This window comes from Phascolarctos cinereus, unplaced genomic scaffold (assembly GCF_003287225.1).
Source record: "Phascolarctos cinereus isolate Bilbo 61053 unplaced genomic scaffold, phaCin_HiC Scaffold_7;HRSCAF=346, whole genome shotgun sequence".
Taxonomy (NCBI): domain Eukaryota; kingdom Metazoa; phylum Chordata; class Mammalia; order Diprotodontia; family Phascolarctidae; genus Phascolarctos; species Phascolarctos cinereus.
The window spans coordinates 58,331,414-58,350,520 of record NW_027556180.1 but is presented as its reverse complement, the minus strand read 5'-3'; the positions used below and the strand labels follow the sequence as shown (position 1 = coordinate 58,350,520).

The 19,107-nt window shown below is 40.2% G+C and overlaps 1 protein-coding gene across 1 annotated transcript in view; it reads right to left on the bottom strand.

The window, feature by feature from the left end:
• The window catches only part of COL4A4 (collagen type IV alpha 4 chain), a 152,458-nt gene that overhangs the window by 20,904 nt on the left and 112,447 nt on the right, over positions 1 to 19,107 (bottom strand). Inside the window, exons 37-42 of the mRNA XM_078147440.1 lie at positions 18,498 to 18,605; positions 8,931 to 9,002; positions 6,291 to 6,419; positions 6,008 to 6,121; positions 3,441 to 3,596; positions 793 to 900 (exon numbers count right to left, since the gene is read on the bottom strand). Of these exons, the coding sequence (XP_078003566.1) occupies positions 793 to 900; positions 3,441 to 3,596; positions 6,008 to 6,121; positions 6,291 to 6,419; positions 8,931 to 9,002; positions 18,498 to 18,605 (687 nt within the window). The remainder of the gene's footprint in view (positions 1 to 792; positions 901 to 3,440; positions 3,597 to 6,007; positions 6,122 to 6,290; positions 6,420 to 8,930; positions 9,003 to 18,497; positions 18,606 to 19,107) is intronic.

Genomic DNA, 19,107 nt, shown 5'->3' with positions numbered 1-19,107 from the left:
CTCATCTTGGCCTGTGGAATCTTTCTATTCCCTCAAGGTTCTGCCTCGGTGCAAGTCTGTTCACGAAGCCTTTCCCAGTCTGCCACAGCGAAAATGTTTGCTTCTATTAAAACTTCTTAGAGCACTCTGTCTAGACTTCTCCTTTACTTCTATAAAACTTCATTCTGTATGATATTTAAGTATATAGTATATCTTACCCACCACCCCTGCCCTCCTTAGCCCAGGAGATGGTAGACTTCTGGGAAGTAGGGACTTTATAATTTTTAATTTTTAAATATGTCCAGCCTAGCACAGTATATCAGCAAATACTAATGATTAAATAAACATTTGTTGAATTTAATGGATTTCATCTTTCGATGGTACTCAAATCAGTTAGTGAACAAGTATTCATTATGGGCTTATTATATGCCAGGCATCATGCTAAGCTCTGGGAACACAAAGAAAGGCAAAAACATGGTGCCTGTCCTCAAGGAGTTCGTATTTAATAGGGACGACAACATGCAAATAATTCTGTACGTCTAAGATATATACAGAATTAGATGGAAGGTAATCTCAGCAGAAGCTACTAGAAGTTGGATATTTGTAAATAATTGGGTATCCCAGGCATGAGGATTAGTTAGGGAGCTTAATATGAAATATAATACGTATAACCAGAAGAAACATCATTCCCTAGACATTTAATTTGTGTCCTAGTGATTTTAAAATAAGAAACTATTATCATAAATGTTTAAACAAAAGTCTCTATGTCTGAGCTGTTCCCTGGAAACAAATAGACATTATAATGAGGATTACCTGGAGGACCAGGGGGACCAGGTCTCCCAGGGGGTCCTTGCAAACCTTTATCTCCAGGTGGGCCAGGAAATCCAGGTGGGCCTGGAGGCCCAGGGTACCCCATCGGCCCTACAAGGAATGTGACAATCCACAAATCCAAGTCAAACTAGATAAATAAAATACCAACTTTGAATTACTAATGTCAAGAATGCTTAGATTAGAATAAAAATCAGTCTATGAATCTAGCTTATTATCAGTTGCTTTTTTTCCTCTAAGACAGAGAAGACTAGATTCTCTGATGGAATCAATCAGATTCTCTGACTGATGAAGAGACAGTAATAAAACAGAGGGACAATGGATGATTTAGCCAACAAGACAGAGCTAATTCAAACAGCAAGACCGGTGTAGTCCTAGGTCATTCTCTAGAGACATTCAAAGAATAGGAGCAAAGGGGAGTAATGAAGGATATAGGGAGAGCTAGATTGAGGATGTGTTTGTGAACTGATGATCATGGAAGACATTCTTAGATTTTATAGACCATAGTATAGACCATGGTGCTCTAAGAAATCTGTGAAATCAATGCTACTGGCATTATAGAAATGGTGTCTATATTCAACTGACTCCAAGAGCCTGCTCTCATGTGGCGATTTTAAACAAATATAAAAATTGTACAAAAATGAGACACATGCCATCCAAACAGCACAGTGAGATAGAATTTGTACTATAGGAATTCTGCATAGACAATGGGAAATCTAGATTACTAGTTTATTTAATACATAGTTATCCAACTCATAGTACTTGGTGGTACTATTTTTTTTAATAGGTCACATCAATCAGTTACAGAGTCCAAAAGATTCTACTACTATGATAATCCTACCTTTCTCCTTTTGTTTTGTATTATGGTTATTTGAGGGTAGCTAGATGGTGCAATGGATAGAGGCCTAGAGTCGACAAGACTTGAGTTTAAATCTGGGCTGAGACATTTACTAGCTGTAGGATCCTGGGGAAGTCACTTAACCCTGTTTGTCTCATCGAGGGGTGGGGAACCCACAGCCTCAAGGCCATATGTGGCCCTCTAGGTCCTCAAGTGGGACCCTTTGATTGAATCCAAACTTCACAGAACAAATCCCCTTAATAAAAGGAGGGCCACATGGGGCCTCGAGGCCGTGGGTTCCCCACCCCTGGACTCATCCATAAAATGAGCAGGAGCTGGAGAAGGAAATGGCAAACACTCCAGTATCTTTGCGAAAAAAAAAACCCAAATGGGGTCATGGAGAGTCTGACTGAAAGGACTCAACAACAACAAAAAATGGTTGTTTGGGTATTTGTCTTTATCTTCCTTACTTAAGGCTAAGCACTTCATAAGCAGGAATCATGACTAACTCATCTCTGCATCCCTTGCAATATATTCATTATACAAAGTCTCCCACTAAATATTGAATTGAATTTGTTATATTGAATTCAATAACTATAATACATCATTTCTTTTTTCAAAAATTAAACAAAAGATTCAATTTTGATTCAATTTTCAAATTTAATCATTTATTGAATTTCTAGGATGTTTTCTATAATAAGCTGGTTTCTCTGATTTCTATCTGTGTCCCCAGGAAAAAAAAATAGAACCATGGGCTGGTCATATAGCAAGAGCTGAAGAGTGACTGATGAACAGCCCATGTGTGCCATTGGTATCCACACAGGGTTAAAAAAAAAATGTGAAGAAGGCCCTTAGTGCAGACATGGAGGAGGGAAAATGGATAGGTTTTTCTCTGGAGAGACTATCTATATAGATGTGATCCTAGTACACTGGGGTATTAAAATCAGTTATTTGCAATGATTACACATTTTTTACCCCAGCATGTTGATGTTCACTAGTGATACTGGGCTAGTGTAAATAGTAAAAATGTGATTTGGGCCAACTTCTGCCCAAGTATAGGAGTACAGTACTCCTGAGAGTACTCAGAAATTCTGGAGAACCTAATTTACTCCTGTAAACCATATTAATTCTTTCCCTATTAAAGTGCTACTCAGCACTTGGTGCATTGGACTAAAGTTGTCTAGTCATTTTTTAGTCATGGCTGATCCTTTGTGACCCCATTTGGGGTTTTCTTGGCAAAGATAGTGGAATGGTTTGCCATTTCCTTCTCCAACTCATTTGACAGATAAGGAAACTGAGGCAAACAAGGTTAATTGACTTGCCCAGAGCCACCTAGCTATTAAATGTCTGAGGCCAGATTTAAACTCAGGAAGGTGAGTCTTCCTGTCTCCAGGCCTGGTGCTTTATCCACTGTGCCACCTAGCTGTGGCCAAATAAGCCGACTGGATGATGATTTTTTTGAAAATATGGTGAATCACAATAGTTTTAAAGGCACGAATCAGATATATAAAGATGTCTACTTTTCCTCCAGGCTTGGTTCTGCCAACTTATAATGCAATAAATGGTGATACTTTCTCAGAATTCCTAAGATTAATTCTTATATATAAATAAATACTTGACGACTGAGCTAAGGTTTTGGGCGCTAAAGAGAACAATAATAAAGCTTTTGGATTTTGGTCACTTCATTGATACAGAAAAGTTCTGGTAAGGAAACTCCTCTACTGAGGCAGGTTGGCACTTACTCTATGATTTAAAGATTTAGAGAACTTATAGAAAGTAGAACTTTGATTCATACCTTTCTGTCCATTTTGTCCTTCACATCCTGGAAAGCCTTTAGCTCCTGGAGGTCCTGGTGGACCTCGTGGTCCAGGTGGACCTGGTTGACCATGATCACCTGGATCTCCTTTCAGGCTATCAAAACTGCATGGAAGACCTGGTGGTCCAGGTGGACCTGACCAAAGAGAATAAGCAAAAAGTTCTTTGAACCAACTGTAAAAGAACAGTTTAATTAACAACATTTTAAGGAAATTAATTTCATGAACTCTGAGCAAGAGGAAGAAGGAACTAGTGGGGCAAAGTCCATATGTTGGTAGTGAAAGAGAGACTTTCCACATTGCTGTGATTGGAAAATAGTTGAAACTTTTTTTTTAATCTTTAGGTAATATTAAGCCTGACCAAAGGATCCCTCAGCCTCACAGTCTTTCATTTTAGAATAAACTTTGACTTTGGTTTGCATTGTGGTCCCATTGCCCTAGGACTGATATAACACACTCCAAAAAAGCTACTGAGAGTGAGGGTCCAACTCCTCGCTTTTCTACTCAAATCTAAAAACATATGCCAAAGTTTGGGGAATTTGAACCCAAATTCTATTCCTGATTAGCAGCTGACATACAGCAAGTTAATTCCTCTCTTTCTGCTCTGGTTTTTCTCACTGCAAGATGTAAATAATGAAACCTGATTGTTTCATTTCTAAAGTCCATCTAGGAGGGGATAGCTTCAGAAAAACCTGGGAAGACTTGTATGAACCGATGCAAGTGAAGTGAGAAGAACCAGACGGCCGATTATTCCACTGCTTATAGTCTTGGAGAGCTGCTTGGAATGCTGAGAAGTGACTTGCCCAGGGTCACACACCAAGATGTGTCCAAGGTGGGAATTGAACTCAGAGGACAGCTTTCTATGCAGCACTGTATTCTACCTCTTATGCTAGACACCTGCATAAATATGGGTATGGATACAACAGCTTGTGGAACAATACAAAGAACATGGGAATTGAACATAAGCAGAATTAGGTCCTATTCTGGTTACTTAGGCAGCTAGGCGGCACAGTAGATAGTATGCTGGACCTGGAGTCAGGGAAGACCTGAGTTCAAATCTGACCTCAGGTACTTACTGGCTATAAGATTCTTTCTCAACCCCTCTTAACTCTAGCACCTTCCCTCTGTTAATTATTTCCTATTTATCCTGCATATAGCTTACTTTGTATATATTTGTTTGCATGTTGTCTTCTCCATTAGATTGCAAGCTCCTTGAGGACAGGGATGATCTTTTGCCTCTTTTTGTAGCCCCACTGATTACAATAGTGCCTGGCACATAATAGGCACTTATTAAATGTTTATCAATTGATTGATTGACCCTTGGCAGGTCATATAACCTTTATTTGCTTAGTTTTTCTCATCCCTAAAATAGGGCTAATAATATCAGCTACCTCCCAGGATTGTTGCGAGAATAAAATGAAATAATATTTTCAAAGTATTTGGCAAACCTTAAAGAGTTATATAAATGCCATTATTTATCATTATTGTTATCATTATTAGTATTATAATTAGAGGCAGCCAGGTGGCTCAGTGGATAGAACACTGGGCCAGGAGTCAGGAGGACCTGATTGCAAAACCAGCCTCAGACACTTACTAACTGTGTGACCCTTAGCAAGTCATTTAATTCTGTATGCCTCTGTTTCCTCATGTGTAAAAATGAGCTGGAGAAGGAGCTGACAAACCAGTATCTTTGCCAAGAAAATCCCAAATGGGGTCACAAAGAGCTGGATACTACTGAAACAACTGAACAACAACAACAAAAAATGGCCTAATTTACCATCATTAAAAAAAAATCAATCTGGGAGGGGAAGACGCTCAGAATTTTTCACCAAAAACATAAAACAATTGCTATTTACATTCATTTGAAGCCATCAAAACCTAAAATATGAGCCACAGAAGCTTGGGCTAGGGGCTACCATTGGTCATTCAGTGAAGGCCAGAGTGATTCAGATCAGCAGATGGCCTCAGAGGGCCGTTCTGGGCCTAGATCTATGGTTCTAAGAATAAGCAAACTCTGTACTACAAAGCTATGAAGACAAGAAGAAGATTGGGTTTGGGGGTGGTGGAGAGAGAAACTAACTGACCAACTGACCGCCCCCCCAACCCATGCTCTCCCTTTAGGCCCAAAATAATACTTCTGAGGCAAAGCCTCTGTTTGAGGTGAGTGCCTTCAGACTTGAAATCATAGGCAATTCTGGGGATTTAGATGCATATTTCAGACAGTCACTTGCTCAAAAATTTATGTTTTGTTTCTCTCCTTTCAATAAAATGTAAGGCTATGATATTATAACTTAAGTGCCAGAGATGGAGGATCCTCTGCAGTAACTAGGGGGAGGGGGATACCAGCATACATCCTCCCAGATTTTTGAAGTGGGATCTCTAAACCTCCCAAAGATTGTATCCAGTAACTTTGTGTCTTAATACAATTATGTACTTTCAGGTATTCTGACAGCTCTAATATTCATTAGAAAATGACCATTTGTAAGACACTTGAGAACTCTAGGTGGCATTATTATTAATGTTGGAGCCCATACAATTCTGTCGATACCTCTTGGTCCCTCGGGGCCAGGGGAACCTTGATCTCCCAGAGGTCCAGGGGGAAGAATTTCAACTTCAGGAGTTTTCCCCACAAGACCAGGTAGCCCAGGCAGTCCTGGTATCCCTAAGGAAGTAGATGTTATGTTAAAATATTAAAGTGTTAACCCAATGGAATGTTTAGCATTTTGAGAGAGACAGAGACAGAGACACAAAGAGACAGAGAGACAGAAAAACAGAGACAGAAAGACAGAGAGACAGAGAGAGAGAGGGAGAATATAAGTTCAGAATCTTACCTGGGGGACCTGGGGGACCTCTGTCTCCAGCAAGACCTGGACAAGAAGCTCCTGGTCTTCCAGGTTCCCCTTTCTTCCCTTTTGGTCCAGGCAGTCCCATTTGGCCTGGTGGGCCAACTTCATTTAAGCCTTCATACAGAAACAAACAAACAAAAAACCATGATATGAATACGGTATCATTGTTTCTATAGAAAAGAGGTTTTTCCTCTGTGATTCTAATTTGTTGTGCCTATGATACCTAGAATATCAAACTGTGGTCAAATACATACATAATACACATGTGTGTATATGTGTGTGTGTGTGTATGTGTGTGTGTGTGTAGAGAGAAACAGAGACAGAGAGAAGGAAGAAGAGAAAGAAAAAGAGGAGAGGAGAAACAGAGAAGGAGGAAGGGAGAGAGAAAGAGAGAGGAGAGAGAGAGAGAGAGAGAGAGAGAGAGAGAGAGAGAGAGAGAGAGAGAGAGAGAGAGAGAGAGAGAGAGAGAGAGAGAGAGAGAGAGAGAGAGAGAGAGAGAGAGAGAGAGAGAGAGAGAGAGAGAGAGAGAGAGAGAGAAAGCAGGTAAAACTATTGACATGGCTGGAGAGTCAACAGCCAGATTTTTAATACATTCCATTACTTCCTTATTACCTCCAAGACCAAATATAAACTCTTTTGCTTGACATTTAAAGCCCCTCACCACCGGGTTCCCACCTTGCTTTATCTCACCACTGTGGTCTACGCAGATCGGGCTTCCCACTGCTCCTTACATACAGCACCACTTGCATTGACTATCTCCGAGGCCCAGAAATCTCTCCCTTCTCACCACAATCTTTCAGAATCTCTTGCTTTCTTCAAGACCCAGTTGAAGTGCTGCATTCTCTAGGAGGCTGTTCCTGATGCCTCCAGTTGCTAGTACCCCCTCCCTCAAATCATCTAAATCTGTTTTGTTTATACCTTGACCAGTGTTGTTGTGAGGGTAAAGGAGTTTAATATTTGTGAAACACTTTGCCTAGGGCCTGGTACATAGTAGGTGCTACATAAATGTTAGCTATTTTATCGTCATCATTGTCATTGTCATTACTACATATACATTGCTCCCTCCAGCTAGCCTCTAAGCTCTTTAAGAAGGGAGACTTTTTACTTTCATCCTTGTCTTCCCAGCACTCCGCACACAGTAGTCACTTAATAAGTGCTTGTTGACTGAGGGGTTCTTCTCAGTTTAACCCCTCGGGCTCTTGTTCCTCATCATGGGGATGTACAGGACCTGTGATTTCACTGGTATAGAGGTCGCCTGGTGAGCAAATTCTGTCTCCTGAGGGAGCTCAACACCTCGTCTACAGCTTAGAGTCTTAGAGAGTTGTCTGGGACACCAAGAAGTCAAGGGATACGTCCAGGTCACTTGGTCAGTCAGTATATGTTAGAAAGAGGACTTGAACTAATTCCTCTCCCTATCCAATAATACCACATATCCTCTCATTCCTCATCATCCTCATGTATTGTGAAAACAGAGAAGCAAAATGTTTTTATATTGGTGAGGGCAAAGGGGCAAACAAAGTCAAGACATACCATCTGTCCCTTGAGTGGAACCTCAACAAACCAGTAAAAAAAATATTTTTTTTCCAGAAGGATATAAACTTTATCAAACAAGGGAGAGTTATACATGTTTGTAAATACGTTAAGGAATGAGAGTGAGCAACAGAGTCACACCTGGCACCAGTGCAATGGCCTCACTTTTAGCACCGATTCAAATCTCTACAACTGGTTCTAACAATCCCAACTTGTTGGATTTTAGGTTACTGCCTTTCTGCCTTTCTTTCTTTTCTTCCTTCCTTCTTTCTTTCTCTCTGTTCCTTTTTTTTTTCCTTTGGAAAAACGTTTTTCAGTTAATCAAAGTAGCTGCAGAACAATAGAACAAGCAAAAACACATGTGCTTAAGGTGAGTTTTTTCACAACGTGCACAGACACATGAGTGTGTGTGTGAGAGAGAGAGAGAGAGAGAGAGAGAGAGAGAGAGAGAGAGAGAGAGAGAGAGAGAGAGAGAGAGCGAGAGAGAGGAGACAGAGACAGAGAGAGGAGACAGAGACAGACAGATTAAAGTACAGAAACTCCTCATACAGGTATACCAGCAGCTGTTACCGCTACTGGGGATGAGGAGGAGGTTTTGAAGGCTCTAAGTGGGCCCACGTGGCCTCTTAAAAGAGCTACTTCACTTCAAGACAAAAAACAAAACAAAACATCCTACCCAACTCCGATTTATCAGTTGTTCATAAAATTTTGAAATCTGGTTTTACTTAAATAATTTTACACTGAGCACTTGGGGTAGGAAATAAATCTCAAGGAGGTTCTAATAATACACAGCTTCAAGTTGGGCTGAACTTTTCCAAATTCATGGCTAAGAAAGTTTTTTTTTTTAATGCTCCTTCATGTAGGTCATTTACAATATCCCCCGATAATTATTTCTGGCACAATAATATGATTAACTTAAGCCATTATGTTATTTAGTCGAATAGTGGACAATTTCATTTGTCTTTGTGTCCCTATGCCTAGCACACTGCCTTGCCCACAATAGTTACTTAATATAGACTCACTGAATTAAATTTAATACACATCAAATACAGGGCAATGCTCTATATGGCTCATAATTGGGGGTTTTTTCCTTACCTGAACTACCCTTTGATCCTTTCTGACCCTTGAGTCCAGGCAAGCCATCTAATCCTGGTTGTCCCAAGGAGCCTTGAAAGCAGAAGAAACTTTGTTAAGAGTAAATAAAGAGTTAGGTACTAGTGAATGATAACTGAGCAAGCATAATTTACAAAAACGTAGGCCAACAGTCTAACATTACCCCAAGGGCTTGGTCTCTATCTATTATTCTTTGAAGTCTGAGTCCATGAACGTTTTTTTTTTTTATTAAACACAGCTTGAAGTCCAACTACCTATTAGAAAACTCTAGCTAGATGCTCTGTAAGCATCCCAAGCTCAACATGTCCAAAGCAGACCTCATCATCTTTCCCCCTCAAACCCATCCATCTTTTCAATTTCCATATTTCTGGATTGGTGTCATTGTCTTTCTAGGCACCCCGGGTTTGAAACCTTGGTGTCATCTTCAATACATCTCTTTCCACCAGCCCAGTATCCAAAGCAGTTGTGTCGATTATACCTCCAAAGAATCTCTCCCATCCGCTCTTTTCTTCATTGGCTTAGCCACTGCCCTAATCTAGGCTTCTTGACATGCTCCTGATGAAATGCAATGGCTTCCAAATTAGCTGCTTTGCCCTGTCCCCTCCCACTCCAATCCATCCTTCCCACAGCTGGCAAAGTGAGAATACTAAATCACAGTTCTGACCATGTCCCTCCCCTTATCAGTAGCTTTCTAGTAATTTATTCTCTCTAGGATAAAAAACACCCTCCTCCCTACTTGACTTTTAAAGCCTTTCACAGCCTGACTTTAACCTACCTTTCCAAGATTATTCTACATTATTCTCCTTCAGACACTTTGTGGTTCAGCTAAACTGAACTTCTCACTGTTCCTCACACACAATATTCCATCTCCTGTCTCTGGATGTTGTGCCCCATGCTTGGGATGCATTTCTCCCTCACCTTTGCCTTGAAGAATCCCTAGTTTCTCCCAAAGGAAAGCTCAGAAGTTACCACCTACATAAGGCCTCACTTGATCTCACAGATACTACTGTCACCTTACCAAAATTTGATGTATTCAGTGTGCACGTTTTCTGTATTAAACACATATTGTCTCCCCCAAAAGAATGTGAACAAACTTTCTGACAAATCAATCAACAAACATTTATTAAGCCCTACTATGTGCTAGGCAATGATAGGCACTTGGGATATGAATATATATGCTGCAACAATCCCTATTCACAGTCTTCCTACTACTTAATAATGGGGAAGACAAGCATGCATAGACGTAATAAAATAAATAAATACAAATGAGCATTGGGATACAAGGTATTTGGGGAAGGCAGTAGCATTTGGATAGATGGATCAGGAAAGGCTTCATGCAGAAAGTGGTGTTGAAACTACATCTTAAAGAAAGAGAGGGACTCTGTAGAGAAAAGGATAGACTGCATCCCAGCTATGAGAGATGGCCAGTGCAAGGACACTGAAATGGAGAGTCACGTGTAAAGAAGAAAGAAAAGACATAGTTAAGGAGGAGTCATGCTTTATAAGGCTAGAAAGAGAGGTTGGGCAAGATTGTGAAGAGCTTTTTCTGTTATCCTACAAGTAAGAAGGGGCCACTGAAAGTCACTGAGTAGGGGAGTCAAATGGTCAGATCCGAGCTTAAGAAAAATTATTTTGGCAGCAGTGGAAGATGGATTAGGGTAGGGAGAGATTTGAGGTAGGGAGGTCAGTTACAAGACTGTTGCCATAATCTAGGCAAGAGGTGATAAGTGATTGACTTACTTAAGGGGCAGCTGTATGAGTAAAGAGAAGGGGTCAGATATGAATAAGATATTGTGGAGGTAGAAACAAGAAGATTAGGCATTGTGGGACTGGATATGTGGGATGGGAGAGAACAAAGATTCGAGGATAATACCGAACACAGAGGAGACATGCCTTTGACAAAAAATAATGAAATTGTGAAGAGAGGAGCGTTAAAGGGTCACAAAGAGTCAGACAGGACTGAAGAATGACTCCAGAACAAAACAGGGTTACAGTGGGGAAGTTAATGAGTTCAGTTTTGGACATGATGAGTTTAAGAAGTTTCTAGGACATCCAGTTTAAAATGTCCAATAAGTGATTTGGGATTGAAGTTCAGGACAGGAAATGGGCCTAGAAAAATAAATCTCTAAGTTGTTTGCCTAAAGATGATAGTTAGACCGCAAGAGCTAATGACATTTACCCAGAAAAGAGAACATAGAACCTTAGAAGAATACCCACAGTCAGCAGGCATGATTATGAGCATGCAAAGAAGACAGAGAAGAAACAGACAACTTCAGTGGAGAACCAGGAGAGAACAGTGTCACTGAAGCCCCAAAAGGAAAGGGGGGATCGAGGTGAAGAGGGTGATCAATAGTATCAAATGCAGCAGATTGATGAAGAAGGATGAGGACTGAGAGAATACCATCACATATTGCAATTAAAAGATTACTGGTAACTTTGTTTTTGGCTTTGTTTTGGCTAGGCAAATGGGGTTAAGTGACTTCCCCAGGGTAATACAGCTAGTATTATGTGTCTGAGGCCAGATTTGAATTCAGGTCCTCCTGAATCCAGGGCCTGTGCTCTATTCACTGCACCACCTAGCTGCCCCCTACTGATAATTTTGGAGAGAAGAGTTTCTGCTGAGCAGTGAGGTCTGGATTTCATATTGCAAAAGATTGAAGAATGAAAGAAAAAGTAGTGGAGAAAGCATGTGTAGACATGCTTTTTGAAGGAGTTTATTTAACAAAGAATAGGGAGACAAAAGTTTTAGGGGAAAGGATCTCAGGAAGGTTTATTTTTAAAGAATGGCCCAGAGAAGGAAATAGGAGACAGTGAAAGGCTGAATAGTTGTTGGGGGTGGGGGGAAAGAAGGGATTAATTAAAGATGCAATCTGATAGAGAAGATAGGGTCAACAAAATGTATAGGGAGGTTGGCCTTGGCAAAAAGAAGGACTTCCTCATTGTCAGAGACCAGGGAAGGTAGGTGACACTGAGAGATATTGAGGGACTTTGAGATAAAGAGAATGAGAAAAGATGGAGCTCATATCTAATGACCACTGTTTTCTCAGTACAGCTACTCAGGACTTGACTGACACCTTCTCCCCCCAGCCTCTTCTCCCTCTGATTGGAGCAGGTCAGGGTGGAGGACCAAACTCCACACCAGATAACCCCTGGTTTCCCCTCCCTTTGCTGCCTCCCCTTTGTGTGTTGTATGCCACCCTTGGATTGTAAACTCCTTGAGGGCAGGTACTATCTTCTTTTTTATTAATTGCATCATCAAGCACTTTGCACAGTACCTGGCACATGTTGTTGAGTTGTTTTTCAGTTGTGTCTGATACTTTGTGACCCCATTTGGAGTTTTCTTGGCAGAGACACTGGAACTGTTTGTCATTTCCTTCTCCAGCTCATTTTACAGATGAAGAAACTGAGGCAAAGAGGGTTAAGTGACTTGCCCAGGGTCACACACCTAGTAAGTGTCTGAATTCAGATTTGAACTCGGGCCCTCCTGACCCCAGGCTTGGCACCCTATCCATTGTACCACCTATCTGCTTGCCTGGCACATAGTAGATGCTTAATAGATGTTTATTGGATTATTGAATTGGATATATATGATTGTTATACTAATTATTAACCATTGTTATGTACTTATTAAAGCAGGGCCTCTATAAACTGGCATTTGCTGCACAGTACTGTTAACACAATTCTCATGATATACGTACTTGAAACGATAAAATTGTTTTTCAGTAAAAATATTCTGTAATTCTGAATTATCTCATTTAGTCAGGCTTTCCTAGAAAAAGCCCTGGTTCTAGAGTCAGAGGGTGGCAGGCTGAAATCCCAGAGCTTACTGCCTGTGTGCCCTTGGGCAGGTTACTCAACCCCAAAGGGACTCAGTTTCCCCATTTGTAAAATGGGAGGGTTGGACTAAATGACCTCTCTGAGGTTTCCCGGCTCTAAATCCATGATCCAGTCCCTATGGAATGGGAATTTCTAATCAGCATTTCTAATTCACTCATCTTCTAACAACTTTGGATGCTATAATTCTCTAACTTCAGATTTCCAGTCCTCATTCTTATTTATGAAATAGCTTCAAAAGTTGAACCGAAGGAACATGCAGACCTTCTCTATCTGCCAAACTTGGAAATTTATTGCCATTTATCTAAAACAATTATCCTTTTTTCCCCTTTTGGAAACCACTTGGCTATTTCAAAGTGTTCTGATCTTCTCTTTATCCACAAAGATTGATGGCTAGGTTTACTTGGCTTACTGGGGAATTTCTAGCCCCTTTGCCAGCAATCCATTGTAATATCAACACATCTAACTCTTGGATTGCCACAGTCTCAGACTCTGGCCACAGCTGAACTGGCTGACCCATATCTGACCCAGTATTATCTTTTTAAATTGAGCTGAGTTACATCTATATAGTGGTTGGAGTGTTTTATTTTGTTAGGAGTTTCTCTGTTTAAAAAAAAAATAAGAAAGAGCCCTGTTAACTCAGGTTCCTAAATCTGAAAGTTATTCATGCATAAAATATTCAGGAGGGTATAACTGAGGAGCAATTAGGCCACATAACAAAGAATTCGCCTCCATAATAAGAAACTCCCTGTTCACCGCTACTGTCAGTCCCAATGCTCTTGAAGGCCCCTGTGGCACCTGCATGCCAATTCTCTCTAGTGCTTATCCACAAATGCCAATCTGCATTTCAGGCATAACAACAGAAGCAATCCACGCTAGCCATTTGAGCATTTATGGCTTTCTTTCCACCGAGGATGGAGTTTGGACAAAACAATACATTTCTAAACATGACTCTGTGGGAAATATCCAAAAAAGAGAGATCGCTCACTCAGGCCTGGGAGGCAGGATACTCAAAGTCTAGTCCTGATTTTGCCATAAGCCCACTGGATGACTTTTGCTGAGTTTCTTAACCTCTAAAGGTCTCAGTTTCCTCATCTATAGATAAATAAGGGAGTTGGACTAGGGCGTCTTTAAGGTCCCCTCCTGCTTGGGAAAATCTAGATCTAAATAGACTCACTGACAGAGTTTGGCAAGCATTTACTTTGTGCAAATAACTGTATTTAGGTTCACATAGGGCATAAAATGAGCCAGATCCCAATCAGTGCAAATCATGAAGGGCTCCCATGTATTCAAATTCCCATTATGCAAAGTTATAATTGTATAAAATATGGTAACAGGTCCCATTCCAATGGAAATCCATGGCCACTTCAAAGTAATCTCTTTTTGGGGCTAATTAGGACCTTGCTGGAATAATGATACTTGTTCTCATGGAGGTTACAGTCTGCTGAAAAAATTTACCTTAATAGAAAATTCTATCATGATGTGAGAATGGAACACCTCTATCATTCTTAGGCCTATCAATATGTACAGTACTGTGTGTTTCCTGATAGGAAGACATATTAGGGTACTTTATATTGTGTGGTATATTTTCTGGATTACCCTCAAAGAAACTAGTGTGACATGCTTCACTACAGTTTATGTGCTGCCTGTTAGCCTGACCAGGGATTCTTACCCATTTTGCGTGGCAATCTAGTGAAGCCTATGAACTCTTCTTCAGAATCATATTTTTTAATGCATAAATTAAAATACTTAGCATCACAAAATCCTACAAAATAGAAATAATAGATAATGAAAATACTGAAGATGTCAAAAATACTTAGGAATATGAAAGAAAACAATTATATTTAAATATGGTTACTAAAATATTTTAAAAACAAGTTCACAGAACCCAGGTGAAGAACCCTTGACCTAGAGGTATCTGCCCCTAATCTTCTATTCTAACTTCTAAATGTCAATGGTTTGTAAGTATGCTGTGACACACTGTTTTTGCCAAATACCATTTTCTCTTATATGGTACATATTTAGCAGATAGATTAAATAGATTAAGATTAAAACACAATTTTAGCCCATTTTACGAATGAAATTGAAATCTGAATGAATAAAAATACAACTTGAAATCTGTATGGTTTGCTCTATTAGAAAATGGATTCAGCTGCTGGCTTATTCAAACCAGAGAATCAGTTCTCAGAACTTATTTGTAACATCTTTCAAATATCATAAATTAAGTTTCTCAAATCAAAATGTTTCTGCTGGAATGTACCTTATTTTTATATCATAGGATGATTAACTACAACAAGGGAGATCATCAATGGTGTTGCAGGACACAATAGACTTTTCAGTTGGAAAATTGCATTACAGTGGAAGAAGCCAGCCTGGGACTTCAGTTTGCTATTTGCAGAGTGACAGTGTCCCTGCATGGCCAGAAGGCTATACTGCAATGCATGCCTGGGTGTGTCCGCATCTGACTTCTTTCCTCTGCTTCTCTTCTTCCTCGGTTCCATCATTCATATCATCATGTCTTGGAGTATTTGGGGCAACAACTTTTCAGACTATTTCTCTTAGAGAAAATGAACCTAAGATTATCACAGTATCACTTTCTTTGCAATGTAATTATGAGTGAATTAATGCAGAAGCAGAAACAGCTGCCCTGAATGAGATATCCATTTTTGGACTTAATTTTGCTTGGATTATGTATATTGGTTATGAGGGTTTTTTTTCCCTTTTTATTGCTCATTTGGATGGGGGAGGAAGGTAGGATGGAGAGAATAAATGCTTGTTAATCAGAAAAAAATTTTTAATTTAATTTAAAAAAGAAAAAAGAAATGAAGGAGCTACCTGATCTAAACATGCCTCAGTGGGAAATTTCAAAAAAAAGAGAGATCATTCACTCAGGCCTGGGAGGCAGGATACTCAAAGTCTAGTCCTGAGTTGGTAATACTGACATCTAGAAACATGGAAATTTCTATGGTATTCCATCAAGCTGGCCACTCTGGATATACTAAACATGATGACAAGGTCCCTGGCCATTTAAAATAAAACCCTAGCACATTAGGAAGATAGGAGACAAAAAACTGTGAAAACACAATGTCAGGAATTAATGGTAAAAGCTAATTATATCCAGTCATTTCCCAACTTACCCTTTCAGACAATGAGATATTACTTCAAAGGCAAACTCCATCAAATATATGGAAGGAAGGAAGGAAGGAAGGAAGGAAGGAAGGAAGGAAGGAAGGAAGGAAGGAAGGAAGGAAGGAAGGAAGGAAGGAAGGAATCTCTCTTTGCTGGAAATCTAGCTATTGTAGAATTAACCAAGCTTCATTTTAGATTTTTTTTTTTTGGCTTCAGAGCCCACATGAAGCAAACCAACCAACAAAAATAAAACACTGGACGCCACATTCTAAAAATTCATTAGTACTGGGAACAGAGAAGGGAAGGAACCTAGCAGAGACATTTATTCTCAGTGATGAAAATGTCTGGAAAAACATGAAAGAATGTCATTCTGGGACCTCAGTAGCACCCCGCACACACATACACACTTACATAGTCCTCCAGTTATCTAATAGTATACACATTGCACAAGAGCTGTCCAGTCCAAGTTCTCAGAATAATGATTTCCATTTGTAGCAGCCAAAGAATGCAAAGGTAAGCCATGCTTTCTGCAGTGTGATAATTATAAAGAAACTTTCAGAGGATTGAAAGAAGAGTGAAAAGGTCTGGTGGAAATGAATTCCAATAAGAATTTTTAAATGGATGAGAAGAATAACTCTGCAACAGGAGGACCTTCACACATTCATAAAGAGTTACTTTTCATGTCTCTAAATCTAGTGATCACTAGATAGAGAGGTATTATTGACAATAAAGCCTGGGACAGATGAGGAGGGTTTAGGGAAGAGGGGAAGAGAGAGAGGAAAGGACTCAACCTTGCCCTGTTTTCCCAAGTGGGAATCCCGGAAACCCTCAAGGCAGGGCATGGGCTCAAATCCAAAGATATACAAGGTAAAGCTCTGACATCTACTGCTTAAGAACTGGGAACCCAAAGGCTTTCTTGGGCACTCTTAGCAAAACCCTGCAACAAATAAGATTTTGGTTTTTTTGGTGAGGCAATTGAGGTTAAGTGACTTGCCCAGAGTCACACAGCTAGTGAGTGTTATGTGTCTGAGGCTGGATTTGAACTCAGGTCCTCCTGACTACAGGGCCAGTGTTCTATCCACTGCACCACTTTGTTGCCCCCAAATAAGATATTTTAAAAACTCTTTATCTCTGTGATGAAGGCAGCTCAGCATAATGGCTTAGAGGGGTGACCTTAGAGCCACAAGAACCGGGTTCAAGTCCTTCCTTTGACACATGTCAACCATATGACTATAGCCATATGGCGAATCCCACAACTTCTTAGTGCCCTCAGTAACTCTCTAAGGGTGTGACTTACCAATACTCTACCCACCTGCATCAGTGGATGGAGCTTCCATACCAGGAAATCACCATACGATGAAATCACATGATTGTTTCTCTCTCTTCCCTCCCAAAATCTAGAAGTCTGTGCTTTTATCTATAATCTACAAGTTAATCTTCAGAACACACAACACTAATCACACATCACTTCACTCCTCAAAAACCTCCAATGCTTTCAAATATTGCCCATTAAGAAATGTCTAACCACCTTGTTGTACTGCCACTTAAGACCCTCTCTGCTCTTTGTGGCCCACTCAGAGTGGAGCATGATGCTCTTTATGATTAGATATTCAGTTTTTAGAATCTGCTCAATCAGTTGCCGAGCGTAATGAGCAGGTTGCTAGACTTTGTGTCAAGAAGACCCGAGTCCAAATCTTCTTCCTCTTGTTCCTTCTCGACCTTGACAACTTTCTATTTACACCTGGATGAGACCTCAGAAATCATCTAATCTGTTCCCTCACCTTACAGATGAGGAAACTGAGGCCCGGAAAGGTGAAGTCCAAACTCACACAAATACTAAGTGGCAGAGCTGGAATTCAAACCCAAGTCTCCTGACTTGAAATCCATTACACCAAGGTGCATGCCTGAACTAAGTTATTGAGAGGTAGTGATTTGTATTGTCAGAGGGAATCACAGATCTATAACAGCTGACGTGTTCTTATATAGCATAGGGAAAGGAAGAAAATAGGCACTTATTAAGTACCTACTGTGTACCAACTACAATTCTAAGTACTTTACAATTATTACTTCATTTGATCCTCCCAATAACTCTGGAGACAGAGCTGTTATTATCCCCATTTTATCAATGAGGAAACTGAGGCAGACAGTGGTTAAGCAATTTGCCCAGAGTTACACAGCCAGTGACTGTGTGAGGCCACATGTGAACTGTGGTCTTCCTGACTCCAAGCCCAGCTTTATCTCTGCTGTGCCACCGAGCTGCATAAGGTAAATAGGACAGATTTTAGAGGGCAGCCCAAAGTGATAACCACAGACTACCACCTAAAAGGTAGCAGCTCCCTTAAACAACAAATAGAAAAAACAAATGATTTCTTTAGAGATTTAAAAGGAAATAAAATGGAAATTAGGCCTAAGCATCATAAGAAAGACATATTCTGAGAGATGAGATGAAACCCTCATTATTCTGGATATTCATTCTCAAGGCAGGCTCATCTCCAGAAGGAACTATGCATGGGCAGGCAGGAGGAGATAAGCGGGCTGGAAATTATTTTCCCAATGTCTGGGTTTCCATGATTCTTTATCACTTACCTTTCATTCCCTTGGGCCCTGGTGGTCCTGGATCTCCCTGGACCCCTGGAGGCCCTGGGTCACCTGCTTCTCCTGGATACCCTTTCAACCCAGGAATCCCTGGAGCACCTGACAATAAAAAAGGCATTTCTTTCAGAAATAGATGTTCCGTGAGTAAAAGCATAAAAGTACACAAGGCTAACTTACTGGTAGCCAATGAGTTGTTTGCTAGCCACAGAGGTCACATTTATTATTTATCCTTACTAGTTCTCTGTATTTCTTATCCTCAGTAAAGAATTATAAAGAGGAGTGATGCTTTGACTAATTGCTGTTTTCATTATAGGAGTCAACCATGAGTTCTCTGGGTAACTTGTGTGGACCAAACCAGATTAAAATGTAATTGGAAAATATTTAACAAAACAAATAAAAATACAATAAAAATAGAGAATGTTACATTTAAGAAGTGAGTCAATATGCAGCCAGAAAGGATCCACACACATGGATTTGTGGCCTCCATTTCTATTTGAGCTTGACACCACTGGTTTGGTTTTGTTTTTACCATTTCCCCTTTCTTTGGGTTGTCAAGAAGACAATTCACTCGAGTAGTATATATGGGTATCTCCTATGTGGG